Source organism: Chelonoidis abingdonii, chromosome 2, assembly GCF_003597395.2.
Source record: "Chelonoidis abingdonii isolate Lonesome George chromosome 2, CheloAbing_2.0, whole genome shotgun sequence".
NCBI lineage: Eukaryota > Metazoa > Chordata > Testudines > Testudinidae > Chelonoidis > Chelonoidis abingdonii.
In genome coordinates this window covers 3512560-3526791 of record NC_133770.1, presented here as the reverse complement: position 1 = coordinate 3526791, position 14232 = coordinate 3512560, and the positions used below count along the sequence as shown (strand labels likewise).

At 49.1% G+C, this 14232-nt stretch overlaps 2 protein-coding genes across 4 annotated transcripts in view; both read right to left on the bottom strand.

The window, feature by feature from the left end:
• The window catches only part of LOC116828393 (uncharacterized), a 666188-nt gene that overhangs the window by 303243 nt on the left and 348713 nt on the right, over positions 1-14232 (bottom strand). The gene's annotated exons all lie outside the window — the stretch shown is intronic.
• The window catches only part of LOC142046279 (uncharacterized), a 19290-nt gene continuing 15944 nt past the window's right edge, over positions 10887-14232 (bottom strand). For all 3 annotated transcript variants that reach the window (XM_075062089.1, XM_075062090.1, XM_075062091.1), the window contains exon 4: positions 10887-13465. In XM_075062089.1, coding sequence (XP_074918190.1) covers positions 12189-13465 — 1277 coding nt within the window. In that variant the 3' untranslated portion in view covers positions 10887-12188. The remainder of the gene's footprint in view (positions 13466-14232) is intronic.

Sequence of the window (14232 nt, the reverse complement as noted above, 5' to 3'; positions counted from 1 at the left end):
GACGGGAGAGCAATCCGTTTAGCTGGGGTGGCTTGGACGCTTTGGGCAGTATCCCTGTTCTGTCAGAATGTGCTGACACTGTACTGAAATGAAAGGGAGGGACTCAGAGTAACCCTCAGCTGACTGCTCTCCCCATGGCCTTTCTGGGGCAGGGGAGGAGGGGGGCTCTGAATCAGAGGGTTGCTGGGTCTAGCTTCTTGTGTCTGTTCTGCTGGAGGCTCGGCATTAAAGCAGCAGCAGGTGTGTAACATGGAAACACCTGCTGTTGCTTCATGGAATCAATTTTGCTGATTTGCGTTCTCTGTTTCCTCTGCCCTCTGCCTGCATTTTTATCCAGTGGCAGAAAAGAAGAGCTGGGTTCCATTAGCGCTCAGCTGTGTCAAGTCTCATTTGCCACCTTAACTCAGCCTCCCCCCCCACACCGCATTGGTGGCAGCAGTACTAGTCAGTGTACTCTTGGGGACAGTGTGTCTAGGGGTCTGAGTAGGGGACTGACACGTCAGAGACTTATTTTTGGTAAATATGGTTTTACAGGGATACTGGGGCATGGGACAAAAAGCACAGACTCGTGGGAAAAGTGACCCTCTCCTAAATGAACCAGGGCTCGGACCTGCTAAAGATGCAGGGAAACTGCAGCTCATAGGTCTGAGTCCATCAGTAAACAGGGCCCAGGAGGGCTTCCAGGGGGGTCTACAGCTCTGGTCAAATTGACGGTGATGCTCTAGGGAGTTGCTGTGCGTGACCTGGCTGGGAAAGATGCTACTGTAACCACCGCAGTCAACCACTATAACAACCCAGTAACTATTCCCCTCTGTCTCTCTAAGGCCGTTGAACTCAGCAGGGTGATATGTGCTGTCTGGCTGACTTTCCCCTGAGACGGGCTACGGGTAAGGTCTTTTCTGACCAGGGACCTCACTGGGGGAACTCCTTCCCCGGGATATCTGCCACAGCCCTCGGGGCTTTGCTGTCAAGTCTTTGCTGGGAGGGTCAGTCCAGCCGAGACATTTTGGACTCCATTTTTTTCTCCACAAGGAAGGAAGGAGGGACTTGTATCTAAAGCATTGGCCTGGGGTCAGGACACCCCAGGTATTTGTGTGCGTGACCCCAGCCAGCTGCTTAATCTCTTTGTGGTCCACTGTCTCCAGCTGCAGACAGAGTAAAACTCGGCTCCTTGAAAGCAGCGTTGTGAGACTTAATAGTAATGAAGCATTTTGAAATGTTTGGAAAAAAGCGCTTGGGAATGGGAAAGCCCCGGGGCCTGTTCTATTTTCTACTTTGTTTGTCTAAAGAGCCAGACTCTGGAGCTAGAACTTGGCAATTAACAATAAAATAAAGGAGCCCTTTTCCCCCGGCAATGGTTTTTCACACTCCTGCTTCATCCAAGAGATTTGGCAGCTACACGAGTACTTCGAAAACAAAATTTTCAGCTCCCTAGTAAATGTTTCCATTTTCCACCCCACCCGGCTCTTCTCTGTCCTTGCACAGCTGAGATGCTGATTTCCCAGGTTCATCACAAATCACTCCGAGAAGGGGCACAGAGTGAGGGCTTGTCTACATGGCAAAGTTGACAGGCAGAACTGTAGTGGTATAATACCCATGTAGTCCAGTTCCTGGTGAGAATCACATGGACATGGGATCAAACAACCTGTAACCCTATCCTGGGTGTGTTGTACCCTCCCCTGAGCAACAAGCGAGGGGCCTGTCCTGTTTTCTTTTTTTCCTTATACTTCGGCAACACTTGTATCATAACTTGTCAGGCCAATATAGTTTCAGGGGATTGAACATACGCAGCAGGTGCTGCTGTGCAAGGCTGAAGACTGGAGCTAGTGATGAGAGAACATTTGCAACAGGATGGGTAAAAATGCTAAACGAGGCAGGCCCCTATGAACTTACAGCAACGTCTCTCAACCTTTTTGGGGGGCGCTGTCATTTACCAGCGGCAGAATACCAGCCAGTGTCTGCTGCCTCCCATTCGCCTCTGACCTACAAGGAAGTTGAGCTGCTCCTGACTCCAGTCTCAGGCTCGTGGTGCTGTAGGGTGGGCAGCAGGGTGGTGCCAGGGCTCCGCATAGAGGCGCATCACTAAGGAGAGGGGGCAGTGTGCCTCTGGTACCAGTAGTGCTCTGGTAGGCACCAAACGTGGCCTTCTCTGCAACTGATGGTACAGATCACGTAACACTGAATATGTTAGTGGAATTTCTGGAGCTTTTTGCCATCTGTCCCCATTCAAGTCCATGAGTATCTGGGCACCTCAAAGTTTAGGTTGAAGGCAGCTTGTAACTAGTCTGCTGTAGGTCTTGCTGATACCAGTTTTGCTTTGTTTTTCACTGAAAGGGGGTTTCAATCTTTCACTGGTGTATGTCGAATACAGGGTATCTGCCCCCCGTTGAGCTGTCTGGAAGGGCACGAGTACCAACCTCAGGGCAGGCTGTTAAAAACCACGGCACAAACTCCAGATTGGCTGTGAGTTCTATACTGAGATTTCACCAACCAAGTGTAAATTCCTCAGGCACTGTAACTATCTTACCATAGAGTCACAGACCATCCCCTGGGGTACTCTGGTCTGTCTGGCCGCCCAGGCAAGCTTGCCTGTGTGATAGATGATCACTTACACCCAAAATCACAACCATATTCAGGTCGTTCCTAGTCCCAGAGGACCAGTTACTTACCCCAGGTCAATTGCACTTTAGATCTCACACCAAAGACAATTCTAGAGTAAACGATCTACAGATTTATTAAGTAAGGAAAAGAAATGAGCATTATTTACATGGTTAAAGCAGGTAAACATACCCACAGAAATGAGTTACAAAAGGTGATAGAGCTGCTGTAATATGGCAGCTCTGTACATCTTTTAGGGCTAACCCGGGCACCCCAGTCAGGGCACCCTTCCTCATGCTTAGAAATGTGTGCCCTCCCAAACCTCAAGCAGCAGGAGGACCCCAAATTATTCTTGCTGGGGCTTTTTATCCCCTTCTCCCCAGAGTCCGAGCTGATGGGCTCATTCACACGATGGCTCGTTTGGTTTCAGTGGGCCTCCTTGGTGGGCAGGACCAAGCATCATCTGTAGAACCCTGCAGCTGACTGGTAATGCTGCTTTCCTGTGTGGTGACTTACAGAGATAGAGGTTTACAATGCAAACACAATCACCGTACAATGGGCTACTGAGCAGTGAGATCAATACGTGCAGCAGCCTACAAGCATTTCATAAAGTCTAAACACTAAACACATTCTTAGAAGCTTAACATCTATTTGAACAACATTAACACACAGGGGAGCCAGACTGGTTTCCAGCTATGCATGGTCTGTGTTCAGCTGGGGCCTAGGGGCCTTGGCGTGAGCTGGCACCCGGACTGCCAGTGTCACAGTTGGAGTCAACATTTTTCTGCAGTATGAAGAATACAGGGAACTTGTATTCTTACAGCACATACAGGGAGAGAACAGCTTGAATGGTAGGAGGGGAAACAGCACAGTAAGGATAATGGAGTTCAACCTAGGTGAAGCTACAATAAGGTGGGTGCAAGGCTGGTTGGAAAACGTTCCCAGAGAGTAGTTATCAGTGGTTCACAGTCATGCTGGAAGGGCATAACAAGTGGGGTCCCGCGGGGATCAGTTCTGGGTCCGGTTCTGTTCAATAACTTCATTAATGATTTAGATAATGGCAGAGAGTGCACTTATAAAGTGCGCGGACGATACCAAGCTGGGAGGGGTTGCAAGTGCTTTGGAGGATAGGATTAAAATTCAAAATGATCTAGACGAAATGGTCTGTGGTAAATAGGATGAAATTCAGTAAGGACAAATGCAAAGTGCTCCCCTTAGGAAGGAACCATCAGTTGCACACAAAGTGGGAAATGACTGCCTGGGAAGGAGTCCTGCAAAAAAGGATCTGGGGTCATAGCGGATCACAAGCTACATATGAGTCAACAGCGTTACACTTACAAAAAAAGCAAACATCATTCTGGGATGGATTAGCAGGAGTGTCGTAAGCAAGACACGAGAAGTAATTTTTCCATTCTACTCGGCTCTGATTAGGCCTCACCTGAAGTATTGTGTCCAGTTCTGGGTGCCACATTACGCAGAAAATGTGGCCAAATTGGGGAGAATCCAGAGAGGAGCAACAAAAATGATTAAAGGTCTAGAAAACATTGAGGGAAGATTGAAAAAATTGGGTTTGTTTAGTTTAGGAGAAGACAGGGGGGACCTGATAGCAGTTTTCAAGTACATAAAAGGTTATTACAAGAAGCAGGGAGACAAATGGTTCTCCTTAACCTCTGAGGACAGGACAAGAAGCAATGGGCTTATATTGCAGCCGAGGCAGTTTAGCTTGGACATTAGGAAAAACTTCCTGTCAGGGTGGTTAAGCACTGGAATAAATTGCTTAGGGAGGTTGGGGAATCTCCAATCATTGGAGATTTTTAAGAGCAGGTTAGACAAACACCTGTCGGGGATGTGATAGATGGTGCTTGGTCCTGCCGTGAGTGCAGAGGACTGGACTAGAGACCTCTCAAGGTCCCTTCCAGTCCTACGACTCTATGCTGCAGGTGGCTGTGACACTCCCATGTCCTCTTGCTGCTCAGGGCTGCAACTGCTCCTCAGCTTCCACCGCCTTTCGACCGCTTGCAGTCCGTGAGCTGTGCCTGGGCAAGGGGGAGCTGGCTGCAGGGGGGCAGGGCCCAGGAGCATGGGCTGCAGCAGGTCAGTCTGGGCCGCTGTGGGGAGCCCCCGAGCCTCCACCTGCCCTTGGCACCAAGCCCTGGTGGGTTGGATGTGGGTCGTGGGCTGCTCTCCACCCCCTCATCGCCTGTGTTTACCTCTGCGCTGCTGCTGGCGGGGGTGGGCCTGCCTTCAGAGTGGGAGGGCCAGAGAGCAGCGGCTGTAAAGAATTTGTTGCTTTACTTGTGCTGAGCATGTGCAAATAGATCGAGCATGCTCAGTAATATCTGCTGAAGCCACTGCCCTCCCTGTGCCCGTACTTGGGATTAAAATCTGCTGCCTGCCATTCACAGGGTTTCAAAGGCAGGGGCGGCTCCAGGCACCAGCACGCCAAGCGCGTGCTTGGGGCGGCAAGCCACGAGGGGCGCTCTGCCAGTTGCTGCGAGGGTGGGCAGCATGCCTGCAGCGGGTCCGCTGGTCCCGCAGCTTCAGCAGACCTCCCGCAGGCGGGCCACCAAATCCGCGGGACCAGGTACCTCCCACAGGCAAGCTGCCGAAGACAGCCTGCCTGCCGTGATTGGGGTGGCAAAATACCTAGAGCCAGTCCTGTTCAAAGGGGCAAATCAGTGGGGGGGATGAGCAGGGGGCAGAAACTGACTGCACAGTTTACATGCACCATCCCCCTGCCCCCACCCCCAAAACGTGTGTCATATATTTTGAGTATTGAATCCCTTATCAGTTTATATAGAATCATAGGACTAGAAGGGACTTTGAGAGGTCATCTAGTCCAGGCCCTGCAGTCATCGCAGGACAAAGGACAAAGTATATGTCTGCATAACATCTCCTAGCAGTTCACAAATGTGTCTTATCTGCTGCTGATTTCCTGAATTGCACTTTCTTGTAATGAATTTTAAATATCGCTTTGCTCCTTCTAATTTACTTTTTAAAAAATGTTTTTACTATTCTTATTACTCGTAGCACTTCCATCATTCACCTTTGTCACCATTGTGCAGATGGGTATCATTGTGCTATTTAAGTTATAGCTTAATAGCAAATAATAATTGAAAATATTTATAAATAACTAGTTGCTAGTAGTTTTAGCAATGACACCTGTGTTTCTAGTATTGCACTTCCTATATTTTACTGTGATTTTTCTATTGGAATTTTTAATTCAATTTTTTTTCTTTTTCTCGCACAAATGTATTCTGTTGGATCATGTGATTTCCGGTCTGACAGATTTCCTGGCCTGGTGTCAAAACATCTTCATTTTCATTTCATCCACCAATGGGGAGTGCCTTTCTCAACTCTTATATTGTCTCTCAGTCCAGCCCTCAGTGATTTTCCACGTGTGTTGAACCAGCTTCGCAAGTATTCATTAAGGGCAGCATACTATCGAACATTAAATCCTTCTCAAAGGCAAAAATCTACTATAATTTTTACTGTACATAAGAACCACCATACTGATCAGACCAATGGTCCATATAGCCCAGTGTCCTGTCTTCTGACAGAGGCCAGTGCCAGGTGTTTCAGAGGGAATGAACAGAACAGGGAAATTACTGAGTGATCCATCCCCCGTCGTCCAGTCCCAGCTTCTGGGAGTCAGAGGCTAAGGACACCCAGAGAATAGAGTTGTATCCCTAATCATCTTGGCTAATAGCCATGGATGGACCTATCCTCCAGGAATTTATCTACTTCTTTTTTAAACCCAGTTATAGTTTTGGCCTTCACAGTGTACTGAACACACCTCTACAGCCCCAAGATTGCTTGACAACCACACATTCAAAAATCATGAGTTATGCACCCTCAAGTCATGACATTTTAAAAAAATGAATGAGATTGGGTTCTCTTTATGTGCCCTTCTGATCTTGAGCCTTTCAGATGCAGGAGGCCCAGATCCACAGAAGTAGGAGTTTAAACACCTGAGTGAATCTCAGCCTCGCCTCAGACTTTTGCTGTTACCTCTCCCAAACAATTCATATATCTAAGGCCATAGCTACACTATGTCAGCATACAGGTGCTGGAGTTAGTATGTCACTTGTGCACGTGCCTAGTTGGCTCCTTGTGTCAGTAGTGAGCATATGCCCGGGAGCGCGTGTTTTGATTCAGAGCGTGGTGCATAATGGGTATGTATCCCACTGGGCAGCTCATCACCGTCCACAGCACTGTATTTTGGGAACACATGCTGGGGCCCAAACGGTCGCACAGAGGTGACTGGGAACATGGGATCAGCTTCCCATAATGCAGCATTCACCATACCATAATTTTATACATATCCCATAATTTTTGTACCTTTTTTCCTAAATTCCACAAATCCTCCTTACAGGGCCCCATTTCAGATGGCGGGAGCGGCCTCACAACTTTATCCATGATTCCAAGAGCTACTTAGGCACCTGAAAACTCTAGTTTCTTTGCAGATCATAATTAGAAATTAGCTGACAGGAGCCCTGCATCTAATTCCTATATAAAGAAAGAAAAAAACAAACATACACCAATTAAAGCCACATTTTAAGTTTATATGTAAATTTAGAACAATCAGGAGATAATACAGCACGATACTCCCAATCCCAAACCTTGAGGTGTCAGTTTTGGAGCCTTAACACAGATATCAGCAACACAAGTTTGATACTTTGTACACTACTGATAGTAGAGATAAATAAAAATAAATAAAATCTGCTTACAGACACACTCTGTGTTACTGCCATTATCTACTCTATTTTAGTCAATTGTTTCTCACTCCACTATAAACATATTTACTTAATTTTAACATGTGGTTAAGTTTTTCTCTTTTATTAACACAAATTTATTTTTCTGATTAATTCAGCATTTGTTTACTGATCTCAATCATGTACATGACTCACTAACGTTTGACGCTGTCATTACTATTAGCAGCAGACATGGTACCACATGTATTTTCATCTGTATTAAATTATTTTACAGATATAATTAAAAATACAATTTGAAAATAAGCAACCTTCATCTGCACAGTGTCTGAAGTTCGTGTTTAGCTATTTTTTTTATACAGGCACTGCTAAGGTGAGTACAAGCTAAATTTACATTCTAGACACATATTGTTACTATCTGACTGTACGACTTTAAATAGTAAATGAAAAAGCACAATATGTAACAATGATAATTACCCCAGCCAGGACAGCTTAGGCGTTTTAGCACTGGTTACTCAAAGAATTCAATTGAAGCATGAGAGAGAAATAAAATTATGAAATGCACAGACCAAACCAGAAACTGAAACAACAGCCCTGGGATCCTGAATGGACTCTGAAAGACACCAGAATGTGTGCGTCTTGCGCATTTCCACAGGAAGTACCAAGAAGTAACAATAATGCAAGGGTGTGAGAGCAAGAGAAACTGTGCATGTTGCAGGGAGAGAGTGTGTGTGTGTGTTGTGGGAGCGCATGTGGGAGACTGTGTGAGAGAGAGTGTGTGTGTGGGGCCTGTGTGCCTGAGTGTGTCAGCGCGCCGTCTCTTTAAATCAAGCCCTCAGGAGCCTGAATGCTTGGTCAGTACAGAAGCAGCTGCAGCTCCTACTCCTGAGCCAGAGGCACCCTCCCCCCTGCGCAGCGGAGACCCACTTGGGGGCACACACCTCTAGCGCTGGGCAAGCTCCCCCAGTGCCATGCCAGCCACAGAAGGGGAGACTGCCCCAGCGGCGGGAGCTGGGTGGCCAGAGCTGGTGGCAGCTGCTGGCCAGGCGGCTATGGGAGGACTAAGGCAAATATTGGGGTGGCAATAGCCCCCACAACCCCCCCATCACTGCCCCAGATATGGAACAGAACTGCCTCAATGGCACTGGTGTGGTAGCTGTGTCAATCCCAGGAGATTAGAGAGACAAGGTGGGGGACGTGATGTTTTTTATCAGACCAGCTGCTATTGGGGAGACAAGCTTTCGAGCCATACCCAGCTCTTTAATTCTTAGCTGTCTGGCAGGTGCTTTCGGAGAGCAACAGCAGCTGATTCTGACCTGCCAACTATAGGCACATTTTGATCCTCAAAGGGAAACGCATTTTGAGGTGTTCCACTCTGTAGCATCAGGCTACAGCCTCGTGGTGGAACGAAACCAAACGCCCAGCAAAGAAAGTGAGACACGCTTAATAGCAGGAAATATTTAGCTCCTCTAAGCTGCCTGGGTGGAATTCACGTTCGTCCTCTCGCCTCCAGTTAGAACAGCTGCGCTCGTTTCGTTGGCAGAGCTCTGTAACGCTGGACCTCTTCCCAGGCATCGGACAAACTTTATCCCCCACAGAAAGCATGAGAGTCCCTCTTTCAGAGGGGAAACGGAGTGAGAAGGGAAGTGACTTGCCCAGGCACAGAGGGACACAGTGAGGGGTAATGAGTGCAGGAGTTAATTAATCCTGGAAGCCATCTCACTGCCGCGGCTCACCTGGGAAGGGGAACTGATTGGTTCAGGGCTGCACTGGGGTTTCTGTGTGTTGGGGAAAGCAGAGAGCTGTGGGGGGACCTGCAGTGAACACTATCCCTACATTTTCCACAGGATTTAATCCTGGAAGATATCTCACTGCTGCGAGTTACCTGGGAAGCAAGGGAGGGTCTTCTACAGCAATGCAGATTCCGCCCTGACCCCTATGCAGCTTGCCTGTGTGCAGCAATGGTCCCACCACCTCGCGGCACAGTGCGCGCGTGACACGTTAGCCTGACTGGGACAGGACCACAGTGGCTCTCCCTATAAACTTGCGCAAGCGCATTGCCCACGCTCTGGCAGAAACTTTTGAAGAGACTACAAGGCTGATTACCACGATGTGATAGACCACATCAATGGGTCATTTCCACATCTAGGCATGCATGCATGCAGCCATAACGCTCCTCCTCTCCCAAAACATTCCATCCTTAAATAAAAGCTGCTTACCGGGAACCTGCTCCCTCTGCTTCTTCTTCACCAACAAGTTTCGGCTGCTGCCACTGGTTAGCTTCCTCCTGGCTTGAGAAGAGCTCCTGGCTGCATGCCTCCTGGGACTCCCCAGGGTGTCTCCCCCACCCCAGTACCCTCACTCTCTCGGTTTCCCCCCTCCCCTCCCTCTCCTCTCCTTGCTCTGAACTGTCCATCGTGGTCCTCGGATTGGCAGTGGGGTCACCCCCAAGTATCGCGTCCAGCTCCTTGTAAAAAACGACAGGTCATGGGGGTCAGTACCTGAGGTGGTTTCCCTTGCGGCTTGCAATAGGCACTCGCACTCCTTTACTTTAACCCTGCACTGCACGCGTCCCGCTCATGGCCCCTTTCCCATGGACTTTGATATCTGCCCATAGGTACGTAATTCCTACAGCTGGAGCGCAGCTGTGACTGCACAGCTTCCTCCCCCCAAACACTGAATGAAGGCTAATCAACTCACCATTGCTCCATGCTGGGGCTCGTTTGGCGTGTAGAGGCATGGACACCTGGAAAGATTCACTGACTGATTGCACTCCACACCTGGCTGAGCAAACAGGAAGGGGATTTTTTAAATTCCCGGGGCATTTAAAGGGCGGGTCACCTGAGGCCAGGCAGTAGAGTGCGAACTGATGAGCAGAGTGGCTGAACAGGTATTCTGGGATACCTCCGAATACCCTGGAGGCCAATTACAGCGCTTTTGGTGGCCACTCTTGACGAGCAGCGCTGCATCACCAGCGCTGCAATCGTTAAACCCCAGCAGACCAGGTGTACAGCCAGCGCTGCAGCCAGGGAGTTGCAGTGCTGGATGTGCCTTGCAGGTGTGGATGGTTACTAAGTTGCAGCACTGTAAACCCACTACCAGTGCTGCAACTCTCCAGTGTAGCCAAGCCCTATGTCAGTATATACCTTGGGGTTGGCAAATGCCTGTTAAATGGCTTTATTACCCCTTGAATGTCTCTTCAACAGTTTCAGTGTTGTGCTAATAGGTCTGGCAGGCTGGAGGTTTTTTCACTTTTAACTACTAGATTCCCTCCCAAGGAAGACTCACCAGGCTAGAGCAGCCATCTGTGGGAGCCTGCAGGAAAGGTCAGAACAGGGATAGGAAAACAAGAGGGTGGACACTAAGACCCAGTAGTGGGGAATGAAAAGCCCTGAACCACAGACTGGCTGCCCCCGCCTCTATCAACTCCTCCACCAATGTTAACCATTTCCCTGGTGCCAACCTCGTTTCCAAGGGTTACAGTGTGTTCCACTGATCTGTTCAGTGGCTGCTATCCTGGGAGCTCACAATCAAGGGGAGCCAGGTCTGGGTACAAACCTCGCCTGGAAAAGTTACTCAGGGTTCTTTTCCTTCTGCACAAACCACACGGCTAAAGGTCTAATCATGGATTTTAAGGCCAGAAGGGGCCGTTGTGATCATCTAGTCTGGCCTCCTGCACAGCCTAGCCCCAGAACCCAACCCTGCAATCCCCGCACCAAGCCTATATTCTGTGGTTGAACCAGAGCATGTTTATTACAAAGCAGCCATTTCTCGTGGGAATTTTCAGGGGCTGTGCAAGATTCAACTTCAGAGGGAAACTTTCCCCATCTGTTTCCATAGGTATCTTTCCAAGCAATCCAAGTTACAGCACTTAGAAGAGGCAGCATTTAAGAGAACGGAGTTCTCCACCTCCACTTGAGCGGAGCCACGGGAGGCCAGTCACTCCGCTAAACGAAACAAGGAGCCATAGCCATGGCCCTCCTTTAAAACAAAACCTTTTCCCTTAGCCCAGTCTGTGGTTCAGGGCTTTTCATTCCCCGAGCTTTCTGGAATTCGGACAGTCCTCCTCCCCCCCCCCACCCCCTCGAGGTAGGGAATGTCCCACAGGCATTTCAAATCCCAAATGCTTACATGCTCAGTTGCACCAGTTAACAGGTCTGATATTGATCCTCTTTAGTTAAAAGGGACAAAAATTCATGTGAACACTTTTCTCTCTCTTTAAACCAGGCTTACTTCATTTATTTTAAATGACCAGGAACAGATTTAATCTAAGCCCAAATAAACTTAACTAAGAGTGTCCATGCAGGACTTGTACTGGTTTAACTAAACTGGTGCAAACGTGTGTAGACAACCCCTAAATCAAAAGTTCAGTCTCTGTAAAATGAGCAAACCAAACCAAACAATAGATAAGCTGCCCCTTCTTATCAGAGACCCCTCCCGGCTTCTTCTGAGTCTCTCCCACATTTGAAGGAAGGCAGATTCTTATATACCCCACCCCAGCCCTTCCTCAATGGGCCTATTACAGTCCTGGCTTCTCTGGAGCCTACAATTCCCAGACTGCCTTGCTCTGTGAGTCTGGTGAAAGAGAGGCTGGATGCATCATACAGAACCAGCTAGATCCCTCAGTATTAAGAATAGAGGGTTCCAGCCCCGCCTGCACCTTGGAATACTGGCTCAGGCCCTGAATAGGGGCAGCAGTTGGGAGATACTTCCCTGACCACACCCTGCCCTCCCAGGACCACTCCCTCTTCCTCCCCACATTCCTAACTCACAGATACGTCTCTTGGAGACACTCCTGGAATGAGGCAGTGCTGGGCCCGGAGGGCTGGTACATGTCTAGTGTGGTGCTGTTCACACCCAGCTTCCATAAGCACGAGGTTACGGCTTCTTCCCTGCATGGCTTTTCAGGTGCTTGGCCAGTTCGTTCTTCCGATGGTAGCTCCTCTGACACTGGGGACACTGGTATGGCTTTTCTCCAGTGTGGACCCTCTGGTGCGTGGCGAGCTCCTTCTCACTCCGGAACCTTTTCCCGCACTCGGCACATTCCGGTCGCTTTTTCGTGTGGACTCTCTGGTGTTTGCGACGTTGCGAGACCCGGTTGAAGCTTTTCCCACAGTGGCTGCAGTTGTAGGGTCTCTCCCCAGTGTGGGTCCTCTGGTGATCCGTGAGCGTGCTCCTCGCGCTGAAGCTCTTCCCACACTCCGTGCACGGGTAGGGGCGTTCCCCCGTGTGGATCCTCTGGTGCTTGACAAGCCCGTTCCGGCGGCGGAAGCTGCTCCCGCACTCGGTACATTTGTAAGGCCTCTCACCGGTGTGGATGCCCTGGTGGGAGGCCAGAGCCGACTTGTGCCGGAAGCACTTGTCGCAGTCGCTGCACTGGTAAGGCCTCTCTCCTGAATGGATCCGCTGATGATATTTCAGGCGGGAATTGGTGGCGAAACCTTTCCCGCACAGGGTGCAGGGGTATGGGCGCTCCCCAGTGTGGATTCTCTGGTGATACCTCAGCCCTGGCCGTGTGGTGAAGCATTTCCCACAGTCGGCACATAGGTAGGGCCCTCCCTCCCCGGCGTGACTTTTCTGGTGCGTCAGGAGCACCTTCCTCTGGATGAAACTCTTCCCGCACTCCAGGCATTTATGCGGCTTCTCTCCCGTGTGGGTTTTCTGGTGCTGGGTCAGGTAGACTCTCTGGCTGAACCTTTTCCCACACTCCATGCATTTAAAGGGCCTCTCCCCCGAGTGGATGATCTGGTGCGTGAGGAGGTTGGACTTCTGGCTGAAGCGCTTCCCACAATCGGTGCACTGGTAGGGTCGCTCTCCCGTGTGGATTCGCTGGTGCGACACGAGGTGCTGCATGCGGCTGAACCTCTTCCCACATTCGCTGCACTCGTAAGGTCTCTCTCCAGTGTGGATTCTCTTGTGCGTGCTCAGATTCTGCCTCCTGGTGAAGCTTTTCCCACACTCGGTACATTTCAGCAGCTTCTCTTCCGTGCTGCAGCTCTGGAGATCAGGGTCGCTGGAGAGTTTGCTGGATCTTCTGGTTTGTTTGCACAAAACTTTCTCTTTGAACATTTTTGATGAGGTCCCTTGAGCTTCTGGGTTTCCACGACATTCTTGCAGGTCCGAGTCCCTTTTAGTTTTCTTCCGGGACCAATTCCCTGATGGAAAATTACAGAGAAATTCTGCACTGATGATAGGCTTCATATTAGAAATTTGTATCATGATGAGATGGGAATTAACTGTCTAACCACTGTGAAAGGTCAAGTTACAGACACTCGCCAGGTAAAAGTCATACATATTCCATGCAGAACAACTGCATTAAAGGAACGTTATTTAGATGGCAAAGCCAAGCATCAGAATGTTGGAAAATTCAGATTGACAGATGCCCACGCAAACATAATTCCACCCCCTTGTACATCCGCCCTGTGCGCTGAATGAGGCCAGAGTCCTGTGCAGAACCAGTATGTGATCATGTAATTAAAGATCGTAATGATACAGGGGGCTGAATTTAAGTTGCATGGGTAAACATACATTTGGCATTTCCTAGCTTTGGAGTGTCTGAGTCTGCAACCCAAATGTTATTTTAACATGGATTTTGTACTGAAATTTCCTAGTTATTTTTTAAATGGAAACGGGGGGAAAAACAATGATATTCTGTTCAACTGCAGCAACCCCACCCACTCTTTTCTGCATTGTCAGTCAGGTTTGAACCCCAAGCTGTTAGCACTGCTACCTAACTTCTCCCACCTGAGCTACTAGATCGGAGTGGGCAAATTTTTTGGCCCAAGGGCCTAATCTGGGTGGGGAAATTGCATGCAGGGCCATGTGATACAGCATGGCCAGAGGGCAGCATAAGAGTGTTAGCAGGGGGCCTTATTCCCTGCCAAGGGAGGAAGGTTTGCTTTAGATTAACTAGAACAGCTGT